General features: G+C 35.3%; 1 protein-coding gene and 1 pseudogene across 1 annotated transcript; both read right to left on the bottom strand.

Annotated features, from left to right (window-relative positions):
• Positions 1–4,732: 4,732 nt before the first annotated feature.
• On the bottom strand, positions 4,733–5,408 carry LOC102263441 (triosephosphate isomerase-like). The gene has a single exon (XM_014544141.1). The coding sequence runs from the start codon at positions 5,406–5,408 to the stop codon at positions 4,803–4,805; it is 606 nt and encodes a 201-aa protein (XP_014399627.1). The 3' UTR covers positions 4,733–4,802.
• Positions 5,409–14,071: 8,663 nt separating this feature from the next.
• On the bottom strand, positions 14,072–14,698 carry LOC102263144 (annotated as a pseudogene).
• Positions 14,699–15,091: the final 393 nt, after the last annotated feature.

Consider the following 15,091-nt stretch of genomic DNA (forward strand, 5'->3'; position numbering starts at 1 on the left):
TGAATAAATAATCTGATGAACAGAATAAACTGGTGAATATAATAGAATCAGGGGCATAGAAAGGGAGTGGACTGACAATTCTCGGGGGGAAAGGGGTGTGGGGGTGCGGGAAGAGACTGGACAAAAATCGTACACCTATGGATGAGGACAGTGGGGGGATAAGGGCAGAGGGTGGGGTGGGAAAGAGGAAAAACTGTAATAATCTGAACAATAAAGATTTTCAAAAAAATAAAAAGAGAGAGAGAAAGAAAAAAAAAGACAGACAGATAGGCTCAGTTAAGGTAAAGGTTGACCTTGTCAGTGAAGATACTGACCTAGGATGTAACTACCCACCATAACTGCTTTTAATTTAAGTTTAATTTCAGACCATCTGCTGTGGTTACTTTAGGTCTCTGAGTTTGCAAGATTGCCATGCAGGCCTTCCCTGAGCTTGTCAGGTTAGCCTATGGCCCCTTTTGTCCACAGCGGGCACATGAAAGACATGGCCCTTGTGACAGCCATAAAGGTAATGCCAGGGCCCAACAGCATTGACTTATGCTAACAATGCTAGCCTAGCTACTGTTAACCAAACAGAAAACAGTAGCAGGCTATGGCACCACCCCTTGAGGAAACCAACAGCAGCTTGGTGATAATGAACCCATGTTTGTTTTGTTTTTTTCTTAAGGAATAGGTATGTATTAGTTATATGTATATTTTTACTTCCTGCACAAAATCAGTATACCCAAGAACTTATTTGACCTAGTAGCATCAGATTATACTTAAACTTGCATAAGTGCAAGGGATCTTCTTTACATGAAAAATGTACAGAAATAGGTTCATGACCATGAATTCACTAATCTTTACTTCCAGGTTTGATAGCTATTCAAAGAGGAGTTCTTTGCACCAACAAAACCCACACTCTTGTCATCTGAAAGGAAAATTGTGACTAAGAAGGGCTATGAAAGGTCACAGGATCAAGTTTTCACTGATTGTAAATTCAATGTGTCTCCCCAAAAATGTGTACACACTTGAACAGCAAATAGCTGTTAAATTAAAATGAAATGTATTTAAATAAACACTGCCTTTATAATTATTCAAATGTATATGTGTACACTTTTTGGGACACCCTGTATAATCCAATTGCCGTGATACTTTTTTACATGAACATTTGTTGAGTGGAAGAACTATAAGGAAATGTAAGCCTTTCTAACAATATGATTATATCCCTCATTAGACCTTTTGTTTTTTTAGACTGGGGAATGACACTCATTTCATAATCAGCAGCAGTATATTGCATGCCTACTATGAACTGGGCAATATGATAGTATCTGAAGAAAAAAGAAAATCATGAGCTCTGATCTGTAATTTCTCAGAAACTAGTGGGCTCATACATCCATTTGCCACTACCTGTAGCCCATAATCTTATATGTCCTATTCAATGACCAGATCATTTGCTTACTTTCATAGAGTGTCTTATATAAAGTTCTAATCCTCTGGGTGTTAATCTGTCACTGGGAACAGTTTCAATCATAATTTTCTTGCTCTTGATCATGACTCACCCATATGACACAGTGAAACAAATTAGTCTTCTTATTTCATTGATTTGACCTCTGGGCCTTTATAGATCTTACTTCTCTAATTAGTCTGCAAAGAGAAATAGCAATATATAGATTCAAGGAATACATTAAGACAGAGGAAACATTTTTACCAGTTTGGAACCCAAGGGGATTTTAGATCTGTCAGTGTGATGAGTTGGGTTTAAAGTTAGCTCTTCTATATTATAATAAATAGTGTTATGACAACACACTCTGCTCTAGGCATTTCAAAATCACTATAGTTGTGTTCTTCACAAATGCTGAAATATACAGTAAATGAAAATTTATATTACATTTTAATATTATAATATTGAACATTCTATTATTTTCATTCTTAAAACTATTATCCTATTTCAAGTAAGTACTAATCATTGCTTGTCTGTACAAGTTCAACCACTCGTCACATGGTCTTTGTTACTGGGGATCTGTCCTTTCTCAGATGACCTTTCTATGAAATAATATGTACTTTACATGACTTTATACGTTCACTTCTCACTATGATGGACTAATTGGTACTGGAATAACCCTCCATATGTAAAGCAATATAAACTGAAAAAAATATATGAAGCAACTGCTTTTAAGCTTTGAACAGTAGGCAACATAATACTGCAGTCTCAGAGAATAAAGTTTAAGTGTGTGAATAGGCACTAGAATATCTGCAAAGAGCTAAGCACATTATGTTGTTTTATTGTAATAAAATGTTCATATACATATAATATTTTACATTAAATTAATCTATTAATAATGTATTTCCTTAGGTGCATGTAAATGAAGTGTTAGTCATTTCTACTTTGAAAAAATTATAACAATGGTTATTCATGTTTTATTTTATATTTCATTGTAATAAACTTTCCATTCATTTGTAAATAATTTTATTTTAATACTTCCAAATAAAAGTTTCATGCAGAACCCAATCTTTCTTGTCTTGTATTCTTCTATATCCTTATACCATAGTCCAAGGTCTGGTACTTTGTAGGTACTCAATACACTCATATTGAGTTTATGAATGGAAGCATACTTGCAGATTTCTTCTCAACTAGATACCCAGCATAATACTACAGATAAAATGGTTTTCCTATGAAGATACTTTAATAAATATGTTAATATCACCAATATATGTATATACTTATACAGTATAATAATATATTAACAATACTTGCATTACATGTAAATATGTAAAGTACCTCAGGCCTCTCAACCCTTACATCTGTAAATGAGCTTACAATCTTAGAATATATAGCCCTATAATTTTAAAGAGCATAAGAAGTTGTAATAAAAGTTATAAGTGAGTTGGCCATATATAATATTATTTATATTTTAGAAAGCTATGTTACTCCTTTTTCTTTTTGAAAAGTTTGTAGAAAAACAAGTAACAAAAATTAAGTCAGGTAAAAGGAAAAGAAAGTATAAAACATTGTTATTTTACAGAACAAGACATTATGACAGGCGATGGATGCAAGTTATACAAAATAAGAAGTGGAAATCTAAATGAAACCTTTTTCTATAGTACATACAAATAAATGTATTATCATTTAGAGCAGCATTAATTCAAACAATATTTTGTGAATACCCACTGTACGCCAGGAACTATGGAAGGAACTTAGTCTATACATGTGAACAAAGCAAACATGCCTGTCTTCATGGAATTTGTCTTCCACTAGTGGGAAATATGTAATAAGTAGTAACTAGACATAACAAATTGAATATAATGTTGAAGATACTATTTTGTAAGAACAGATATAAAGAGAGTTCAGGAATATTAGACACAAGAGTAAACTGCAGTTATAAATAGAGTATTAAAGGTAGAGTACTATTTGAGCCATAAAAAGATATTTGAAAAAAGATTTAAGTAAGTGAGAGTGTTGGCTACATGACAATCTTGGTAAGAAGGATTTTAAGTGAAGAGAAAAAGCTGTGAAAGTCCCTAAAATACAAGTAAAATTTGGTGTGTTCAAAGATCATCAGGGTGGTTAGAGAGGATGCAAGACAGTGCATGCAAGGCAGGGGAAATATTGATATTTTACAGATATATTTCACATTTAGTAAGGTTTATTGTGTATTAAAGGGACCACATATAGACTATCTACTCTAAGGTTTGAAAATTGAAACCTAAAAGAAGAAATTGTTACAGATATTATATAAGAGAACTCCATTTTGTAGTCTTTGGTGGCAAAATGGGATGTGACAATAATGTAGCAACTTTAGGTGCCTTTTAAAAGAAGTACTTTCTATGTAAGGCACTAACATCCTGCAATCCATAGTTGGTGGCAGAAGTTAAGATGCTGCTTTTTTTAAAAATCTAAATCTTTAATCCCTCATAGTACTTATAAAAGTAAGAGCAACTGGATTCTTTGATTTGTGAAAGTAAAAGCCCCATATCCTTTTATTTAGTAATAAGTGCCTCATCACATTTGATCTGTGATGAGGCACAAAAGAATAGAACTTCAATATGAACATCACACAGAACCCTCACCATTCATTTTTTTGTTCCATGGGGCCACTACTTTCAGCTGTTAAAAGTACTTCTTTTATATCATTTTCTGAAGTTGTTACCTTTACTGAAAAGCTTTCCAACTGTCCATGAATTTTGCAACTACCGTAAAGCAGGTGACAGCTTAATCCTAGAAAATGTTCCTTTGCTCTTATTATTATATTTTTATAGTGCCAGATGTTTATTCCCACCCCCGAGTGGGACTGCTCACATACAGAACACACAGGAGTTGGCACCAGGGAGGAAAACTGCACCCTTGGCCTTCGGCCAGGACAAGGCTCTTTCCCAGCCCTTGGCCCCATGTACGAGATGGGAGAGGAGGATGGCTTTTCTTTCCTGTGGACAAGAGGGGACTGAGGGGCCCATGAACAAACCCACTCTTCTACCTCTCAGCCAAGAAGAAGCCATCTTGGTGACATGTTTTGTTCCAATTATTATAGTAAGTGGAGAAGGGGTTGTCCCAACCATAATAGATGTACATGGTAAAGGAGAGGTACAGTTTGGATTAGGCCACAAGAAGGGGCAGGTGATACCATCAGAAGCATGTGTGGGGGTGGGGAGAGGGAGGAGCAGTTATTGGGCTTCTGAGCTTCACAGTCCTTGGCATAGCAGGAAGGGCAGGGAGATGGATTTGGGGCTTGTTGTTTGGCATTGTTATGTCCGCAAATTCAGGCTTGAGGGATGCACTACCCACGAGGAAGCCCTCCATGTCAGCTGGCTTGCCAGCTCCTTGCAGGTTACCCAGTCACAGAACCTCCATAAATGATGCGGGTGCACTGAGCTACTGGATCAGAGACATTGGACTTAAGCCATCCCCAGAGCTTTTCGTGTACTTCCTGGGCCTGCTGGGGTGTTGCAGTCTTGCCTGTACCAATGGCCCACACAGGGTCATAGGCCAAAACAACCTTCTTCCAGTCCTTCACGTTATCTGCGATGACCTTGGTTTGTTCAAAAACCACCTTCTCAGTGATGCCAGCTTCCCTCTCATCTAGCTTCTCCCTAAAGCAGGCGATCACTCCAAGTTCCTCAGCCAGAGCATGGGCCACTTTCTGCTCGATCAGCTCATCTGACTCCCCAAAGACCTGCCTTCCCTCCAAGTGCCCCGGGGCTACCCATGTGGCTCCACAGTCTTTGATCATGCCAGGGATGATCTCCCCAGTAAAAGCCCCATTAGTCACTTTGTAGCAGTTCTGGGCGGCCACAGCAATCTTGGGATCTAGCTTCTGCCTGGCGAAGTCAATGTAGGCCATGGGGGGTGCACAAACCACCTCTGTGTCGGCTGGCACCTTGGCGGCGTTCAGAGTGGTGATGAGTTCCCCCAGAGTCCTCTTCCGCCCATTCATCTTTCAATTCCCCTGATGAAAAACTTCCTGGAGGGCGCCATGGCGCTTAAGCTGACCGACTGAAGGTCAGTATCCTGCTCTTATTATTCTTAAGAACATCAAGTACACAGGATAAAATAACAATACCATCACATAGTGACCCTACCAGAAAAATTATATAAGTGTACAATTTTTTCAGAATTCAATCAGTAATCATATTTTAACTTCATAATTCTCTATGTTCAATAGGATAAAACTAGTATAAAATTGTTTTATATATTTGCAGGTCTATCATTTGATGCATACACATTTAAGATAATTATGCCTTCTTGAAAGATTGTTCCTTGTATCATAATATTATATTCCTTAATGCCTATGGCAATCTTATTTGCTCTGAATACTACTTAATTTGAATACTACCTATTCTTAATACTACTTAAAAAAATACTACTTATTCTTTTTCTAAATTAATATTTTTGTGATATACCTTTTCCATCATTTTACTTATAATCTGATTATCCTATCTAATAAAGAGGGAATATGCTAATTGACTGCCCTGCCCTCAAAGCAGCGCCCACAGCCACAGGATGGCTGCGCCCAGTCCCCTCAGCCCTGCCGCCTGCCTCTGGAGCTCCCCAGTCCCCTCAACCCCCCAGCCATCCAGGGCCGCCCAAGGCTCAGGTAACCAGGGCCGGCCGAGGCTTGCGCTGGGTGTGATAGGGAGTCACCTTCCCCTGATCGCTAGGTCGCCTCCCACCCCTGAGGGCTCCCAGACTGTGAGAGAGGACAGGCCTGGCTGACAGACACCCCCTGCAGTGCATGAATTTTCATGTACCGGGCCTCTACTCCTATATAATAAAAGGGCAATATGCAAATAGACCGAACAGCAGAACAACCAAACAACCAATCAAAGTGTAATATGCTAATGATATGCTATGGCTGCTCAACTGCTCACTATGATGTGCACTGACCACCAGGGGACAGACATTCAAGGCACAGGCATGGAAACATGGAACAGACTGATAAATCTCAGAGGGAAGGGGGAGAGGGGAAGGTAGGAAGAGATTAACCAAAGATCTTATATGCATACTAGAGGCCCGGTGCATGGATTCGTGCACCGGTGGGGTTCCTCAGCCTGGCCTGTGGGGATCAGGCTGGAACTGGTAGTCCAACATCCCCCAAGGGGTCCTGATTATGAGAAGGTGCTGGCCCGGCCAAGGGAACCCACCAGTGAACGAATCCGTGCACCTGGCCTCTAGTGTTCTTATATTTGAAGTTAATGTATTTAGTGAACAGATAATTGGATCATGTGTTTAAATTTACTCTACTGATTTCTGTCTTTTCATTGGTGTATTTAAATATTTACATTTAATGTAATTATTAATATCTAGGGTTTAATTTGGCATTTTATTTTTGTTTTTTTTGTTGTAGTTTTTGTTCCTGTTTTATGTTACCTACTTTCTTGTGAGCTACCTAAACATTTGTTAAAGTTTAATTTTTAAATTAAATTATATTTTATTTGTTTACAATGTTTATTAGAATTATATTTGTGTAGCATTTATATTGTTTTAAAATTTATTCTGGGTATTACTATCTAATATATTTTAATCTAATAAATTAGAGGTATGGAGTAGAAAATAAATACCAATATAAGCTGTTTTGCTAATTGTATAATAACGTAAACAAGTTAGAACAGAGAATGCCCCATACAAAACAACACAGAAGAAATTTAGAGATACAGGTGTTCCCTTAGGCAAGGCTGAAGATTTCAGTCTCTGGTATTTGGAATATAGTCTTTAGTCTTTATCTATTGGGTGGAATAAAGAGTGTGTGGCACTATATAGTATAAGTGGACCCACACAGTTCAAACTTGCATTCTTCAAGGATCAAATACATTGTATGTTAAATAAAATTTTACATATATAATTTTGATGTTTTCATCTTCCTATAATTAAGCCTTTGAAAAATCACTTTACCTCATTTGGTAGTAAAAAGTGAACTTAAACTATTTGTTCAACTTCTTATTTATAATAAAACCTGGGAAATTGTAAAAATTTAAAGGACGTATCATCCAAAATATTTAAGATAAAAACTTTTGTTTTGTTATGTTAATTTCAAAGAGAACACTTTGATAATTAGTTAATTTATATTGGGTGCCCATAATTGTACAATGTAGAAAAAGTGCAGCAAAAAGGTAAAAAGATTCTGAGATGAAGTTACAAATTAACATTCTCAAATCAGATATTCATTTATCTCTTACTCAATAGCATAAGTTAAATGAATAGCGTAAATGGGATATTATTAAAATGTTATATTATAACTTGTGAAAATGTTGTTACAGAGAAAGAATAACTAGATAATGCATAAATAACGCAGGGAATGGTGGTAAAACTATTATTTTGTAATAATATATTTGAGAAGCTCTTGCTTATTATTTTTTGTTGAAAAGCTTTCTAACTTTCCTGATAGTTTTATAATGATAACTAGTTATTTTCTCATGTGCATTTTATTAAGGATGTAGTTTTACTCATGCTATCCATATATTATTTTAACCAGTAACCTGAATATATGTTTATACATAATTTTTTTAGAATTTAAAAAAATGCATAATCATGCATTTATGTTTCCTAAAATGCTCAGTACATATGCCAATGCATAGATTTATACACATGCATTTATGAATGAATACATTTATTTTTATGTATGTTTATAATTCTGCTCATTTAATAAAAATATCACTATACAATGTGTAGTCACTGCAACTTTCTTTTTTATTATCACTACATTTTATTTTTAGATGCATTCTAAATCTGTATTTTCTTTGCTCTGTGATATTTCATATGCAAATATACTACCAAGTATATAGCCAGTCAGTGCCTGGAAAAGTTTTTATTCTATCACTGTAAAAACATTAGTATCCCTATGAGGAATCATTGGTAATGAAGTGCAAAAATTTCATAAGCTTTAATACTCTAATAGTGGAATTACTGCTTCGTGGGATATACAGGGTGGGACAAAAGTAAGTTTATAGTTGTTCATACAATAATTAATGGAACCAACATCAAAAGTCCAAAACATACATTGATGTACATAATACCCACATTTGCAAAAAAGCATTTCTTTCTACTTTCACTTTCAAATTTTCAAGTAGATTAAAAATTATAAAATCAGCCACAAGTGTTAATTTGTATTTTATATTTTTGTAATTTTTATAATTTTATGATTTTTTCAAATCCCAGTAATTACTAATAAATAGAAGTAGAAATGAATTTTGAAGTGGTTCTTCTCAAATCTGTACCTCTAAATTCTAAATAAATTCCAATATTAAAACTGTAAACAAAAAAGTATAAGTTAAAGTTATATTCTATATTGCAACTCATAGCTGTTTTCATTTGCTGTGACATAAAAATAAAAATATGGAACTATGACTTTTAACCATGTGGCAAGATAAAACTTTGGTACTGCTCAATCAATCTAGATGACTTTTGGTAATTTTGGAATGAGGCGGGGAGGGGGAGGAAGCAAGAAAGAGAGAGAGAGATCTATTGATGTATGTAATATTTTGGGGAAAAGATTTTCTTAAGTGAGTCATTCATCTGCAAGACACAGAACATAATCAATGGAGCTGAAATAAAAATGTGGTTTCATATAAGGATAAAATGTGAAACACTTAGAGATAGAAGGAAATAGATTTGAATCTATTCTGAGCTGGAGAGTCACTGTGAAGCTTTTCTCTCCTTTTCTCTCCATTATCTTCTTTCCTTAGTCTCTTCCCTATTTCAAAGTGCCAATATTTAATCTTCTTTCTCTGGAGACTGCTTTAACTGCTCATTGAATGGCTTAAACAAAGTCTATTATGATCACACCAAAGAGAAAACCTCAGCCATTGGAAGTTAGTTATCTTTTTGCTCAGTGCTGCAGTTACCTGTCTTTGTGTACCTATTCAAAACATTAATGATACAGACGCAATTGTTCGGCATTGAGCCAAATATACTACCAGATTTCCATGAGTTGTAGAAGTCAAAGCTATATCAGCTCTCCTATTCTACAACTGAGAGTACGGCTTGTTCTCTAAGAAAAATTAATGTACATGCGTGAACCAAGTTTTTAACACCTGTTAAAAACTCTTAGGTGGTCCTGGCCAGCATGGCTCAGTGGCTGAGTGTTGTTCTATGAAACAGGAGGTCACGGTTCAATTCCTAATCAGAGCACATGCCTGGGTTGTGGGCTCCATCTCCAGTAGAGGGCGTTCAGGAGGCAGCTGATCAATGATTCTTTCTCATCATTGATGTTTTTCTCTCTCTCTCCCTCTTCCTTCCTCTCTGAAATCAATAAAAATATACATATATTTTTAAAAATCTCTTAGTTGGGTTAGAAGTCATAAATTATTTTTATTTCACATAAAAACTGATACATAAAAACTATGTTTATTTCTCAATTTGCTAACCACATTGAAAATAGAATATGTATTTTGAAAATGCCAGTTTGTCTGCTAATATATAGTACTCTCATATGCTTTTTTTAAAATATATTTTATTGATTTTTCACAGAGAGGAAGGGAGAGAGACAGAGAGTCAGAAACATCGATGAGAGAGAAACATCGATCAGCCGCCTCCTGCACATCCCCCACTGGGGATGTGCCCGCAACCCAGGTACATGCCCTTGACCGGAATCGAACCTGGGACCCCTCAGTCCGCAGGCCGACGCTCTATCCACTGAGCCAAACCGGTTTCGGCTCTCATATGCTTTTAATCCTTTTATTTCATATTATAAATTGCTATACATTAATTTTATTTTAACTACTTAACTTATATTTTTATTTATTTTTTGAATATATCTTTATTGATTTCAGAGAAGAAGGGAGAGGGAGAGAGATAGAAACATCAAGGATGAGAGAGAAACATTGATTGGCTGCCTCATGCACACCCACCCTTGGAGATCAAGCCCACGATCCTGACTAGGAATTCAACTGTGACTTCTTGGCTCATAGGTCAGCACTCAACCACTGAGCAATGCTGCCAGGCTACTTACTTCCCTATATTTTGTTTCTCCAGCCTTCTCTAGTTCTAAGTGAGAGAGTGAAATTAACACTTTGTGTCAAAATCTCACTAAGAGAATTGTAGGAATTATTTTATTATATAGTTTTCAAATAAAGAACTGGAAAATAATTATATATAAACAACTTATTGAGCACATATATTTCACTTTGGCAAAGTTTATTATTTTACAGTGTTACTCAAGTTTTCTACATGAATTATTGAACAAATTGACCCAAAATAACTAGTATGGTATTATAATCATCAGACTTTTCAAATGCATAAGTTAAATTAATAACCATATCAAGGAATTACTACCTTATTAAAAGTTTGATATTTTAAATAAGAGGATATATGATTAATATTATAATCTGCATGTTAGGGATACAAACTCCCTGTTTCTTCATGATATCAAGAACTATAATGCAAACATATTTGGTATAGTTGAATAAAAGGTTTAAAAATTATCTTGTCTAAATGGGAAATGTTGGCTTGTAAAAATAAAAGCAAATTAAATATATAGTAGGATAGAGTTTACTAGCATAAAATAAGTGACATTTAACATTGCATCATTTAGATCTGTTTTGACATTCTGTTCAGCTTGGTTTTCAGCATGGCTATGTATTCAATTAAATATGTTGAATGTACTGTCTTACAGTGAATATTTATTCATGATTAAAAAATCACAAATGAGAATTTACAGAACAATAGTGCTTAGAAATGGGATTGTGTCAATACAAGTGATTCACAATAGCAGCGAGTCTCCCAAGAGATTACTGCTTATTCTCCTCAGAGAGTGTATTGAAGAGATTTAGTTAGCTTCAACAGGAAGCTATAAGCTCAAGGGAATAATTTTCACTATGAGAAAATGTTTGAAAATGTGTTATTCATTACCAAAGCTTAAAACTAAATAGATTCATTAAGGACATTAACTACATGGACAATCAGGTGTTCTTTTGGAATTGCTTAATAGTATAATCTGCATGTTAGGGATTCAAACTCCCTGTAAAATAATTTTTATGAACATGTTGACTCTGTTGTCATTTCCATACATTACATGCTGCAATGATCACTGGACATTTATTAAATATTGGAGGAATATACAAAACTATAAGAAACCAATTTATATAGGAATTATTTATGTTAATAAATTATTTGTAATATAAATGTGGATATTATTTGAAAAACATGAGGCCGACATGGTCATTAATACTGAAGACAGTTTATAATGTTAAAAGAAAATATTCATTGGAATATTTAGAACACTTTGGAATAATAATTTTAAATATTTGTATAATTATGGAGGTCAATTTGTGATCTAAATTTTAAATGTATTCAGAAATGTGCTTGTTGACAAATGGATTATATCACTGAAGTAACTGACATATATTTTAAAAGAAATATCTTCCACTTGCCTAGGAGATATCAAACTGGACTTGTACATTTCATCACAATTGATTTTATTTAATAAGCTGAAGCTGATAAAGAACATCTCAGTTCAGTAAGCAATAGGAAAAGTTTAATTGTTGGTGTATGAATCTCTATGTTAAATGCATAAAGTTTTAATGTTTGGTGCATGAATCTTTATGGTAAATGCATAAAGAGCATAACCACCAACAACTCCACCTTAAATCCCCTGATCATTCCTCTCAGTGAGCAACACACCAAATTTCTGCTATAGCATGCTTTAGCTTTCTTGGGTTTTTATTAGACTAAGCATTGTAAGCATTATCTATAGCAGATTTTATCTTATTCTTTGACAGTATGTCTATTTTTTCATATTTTATTATTTTCATATTTCTGTGTGTAAGACTGTGATTAAATGATTTTCCTATTCTGGAATGTGGGCATCATCGAAACAAAAGAGCAACATAGACAAACTTAATATGCCCTGGTATATTAGCAGTGTGATTCTTCAAACTCAGATACAAAGAAAAAAATGCCAAATGGGAGGGGGTTTGGGGGAATAGCTGGAAAAGGTGAAGGAATTAAGTAACACAAATTTCTAGTTATAAGAATAGTCATGGGAATGTGAAGTACAATATAGGGAATATAGTCAATAATACTGTAATATGTATTGTGTGTGATGGGTACTAGAATTATCAGGGTGATCACTTCATAAGGTATATACATTTCTGATCTCTATGTTGTGTACCTGAAATTAATATGTCAACTGTTATTTAAAATTCTAAAAAAATTAAAGGCTCTTTTGCTTGAGTAGGAAGGTTATAATATAGACCATGCTTCTTTTTCTACAAAAATCTTTTAAGCCTACGTCGGAAGCTCTGTCCTGAAGATCTTAGCATTTCATGTTGAGAAAAGATAAAACAAAAGAAAAAGTATAAAATTTGGGGAAAAAATAGGTTTATGTACTCTCAAAAGCCTAGAACAAACTTTACTCAAGTGAAAACATATTTTTTAAAAATGTTCTTAATATTATTCAAAGTCAAAATTTATGGAGATCTACTTCCATCATGCCACACAAACTGCCTGCCCTGATGAAAAAGCATTATCGTTTACAGTGTGCTTCGAAACTCTCCTTTTCAAATAAAACTTTAAGTTTCACACAATCATATATTGATATTCAGTTGTAAAAATAACACAGAAATTTCCATATCCCCTTAACCCAGTTTCTCCCAATGGTGATGTCTTGAAAAATGATGGTACAATATCACATCAAGGGGATTGGCATTGAAACAAGCAAGATACACAAATGTTCCATCACTGCAATAATCATTTACCAGATATTGTCACTTTTTAAAATCGAATTTATCAGGGTGACATTGGTTGATAAAATTATATAGGTGTACAATTCTGACAAACCATCAGTATATTACATTGTGTGACCACTACCCAAATTCACTGCTGGTGGGAATATAAACTCGTACAGTCGCTATGGAAACGGTATGAGGGCTCTTCAAAAAATTAAGAATTAAGTTACCATATAGCCCACAACTCCTCTTCTGGGTATATACCAGAAAAAACTCGAAACTATTTATTGGAAAGATATATGCACCCCTATGTTCATTGCAGCATTTTTCATGGTGGCCAAGACATGGAAACAACCAGTGTCCTTCGGTAGATGATTGAATACAGAAGATATTGTATATATACAATGGAATACTGCTCAGCCATAAGAAAATAAAAAATACTGCCATTAGCGAAAACATAGATACTGGCACTTTTATGGACAATCCCATTCTCTTTTGCAAATGTTTCAGTAATTGGTTTTCCAATAGACATTTTTTTTTCTTTTGTAGGTCTAGCTGCTTCAGAATTATTGAGTAGATTACAAAATTTGAGTCTTTCCTCTTGTAAAAGATTTCATAGCTTTGATAATTATATTATAAACTAAATGTATTGATCAGAAGCTATATTTTGGTCATGCAAAAATATAGGGTGTTGGCAGAAGTCTGAGGCAGGAAGGTAAACCCAGATACAAACTATGTGTTATTTTTAGTCAGTGCTATCCTATCCTCCACATGACTAAAGGAGCCAGGAGTAAAAGTAAATCTGAATGAAACATGGTTTAAATAAGTAAGATAATTTATTTTTCTTAGGTGAAAGTAGGCCAAGGTGTTTGTTTGTTTGTTTGTTTATCTAGAATAAACACCTTTATTACCTGAGCTAAGATAGGGGGAAGAGGATTTACTTGCCTTTCTGGGCCGTGATTTTCCTCAGACAGAACTCCAGCTCCCTGCCCTGGAGCACAAAGCCCTCCGCTCGGCCACACTGGCCTGGTTGAAGCGATGCATGCAAGAAGCTTGCTCTGCTGGAACTGTTCCTCGAGAAGATTGCTGATTTTGGCATTCTTTTTCCTTCCATCAGATTTCTTCTGAATTTTCTTTGATCGTTTTTTGTTTAAAATCTCTTCCTCTTCAGCTTGGCCCCTTTCTTGAGGCCTAGGGGCAGTGCATTGTGGGACTCCTACCACTGTCGGTATGGTGTGCTGTCAATGAGCAGGATGCAGTTTTTTACTAGGGTCTTGGTGCGGACCAGTTCGTTGTTGGATGCATTGTAGACAACATCAATAATCCTTGTTTTGCGCATACAACACTCTGAGCCCCAGGAGAAGTTGCCCATGTCCAGCCTCAAGGCTCGGTACTTCTTGTTGCCTCTGTGCACTTGGATTGTGGGGTCCAATCTTAGTGTTGGCAGCCGGGCGTCCCAGCTCATATTTCGCTTCTTGTGGTAGAGCTTTCTCGTGCCCCCGGTCTTGCGGCGCTTGTGCCAGTTGTCCCAAGAGATACCCATAGCTTGGCTCTGGCTGGAAAGAAAAAATGTCTATTTATTGTAATGTATTTTAGTTTTTATTATTTTATGTTTATTGTTGAGAGTATTACAGATGTCCCACATTTTCCTCCATTACCCCCCTCCACCTGGCTCTCATCCCATCCCAGGTCCTCACTGCTCCATTGCCTATGTTTATGGGTTATGTATATACAAGAATAAATTTAAAATGGATAAAACACTTAAATATAAGTAGTGAAACCATTAAAATCCTAGAAGTAAACATAGGCAGCAAAATCTCAGACATCTCACATAGCAAAATTTTTACCAATATATCTCCTAGGGCAGAGAAACAAAGGAAAAATAAATAAATAAATGGGACTACATCAAACTAAAAAGCTTCTGCACAGCAAAAGAAACAATCATCAAAATGAAAAG

This window comes from Myotis brandtii, unplaced genomic scaffold, assembly GCF_000412655.1.
Source record: "Myotis brandtii unplaced genomic scaffold, ASM41265v1 scaffold1104, whole genome shotgun sequence".
In the NCBI taxonomy this organism is placed as follows: Eukaryota; Metazoa; Chordata; class Mammalia; order Chiroptera; family Vespertilionidae; genus Myotis; species Myotis brandtii.

What these genes read in the sequence shown, in the direction of transcription:
- LOC102263441 (XM_014544141.1), bottom strand. Translation starts at nt 5,408, where the DNA reads ATGAATGGGCGGAAGAGGACTCTGGGGGAACTCATCACCACTCTGAAC.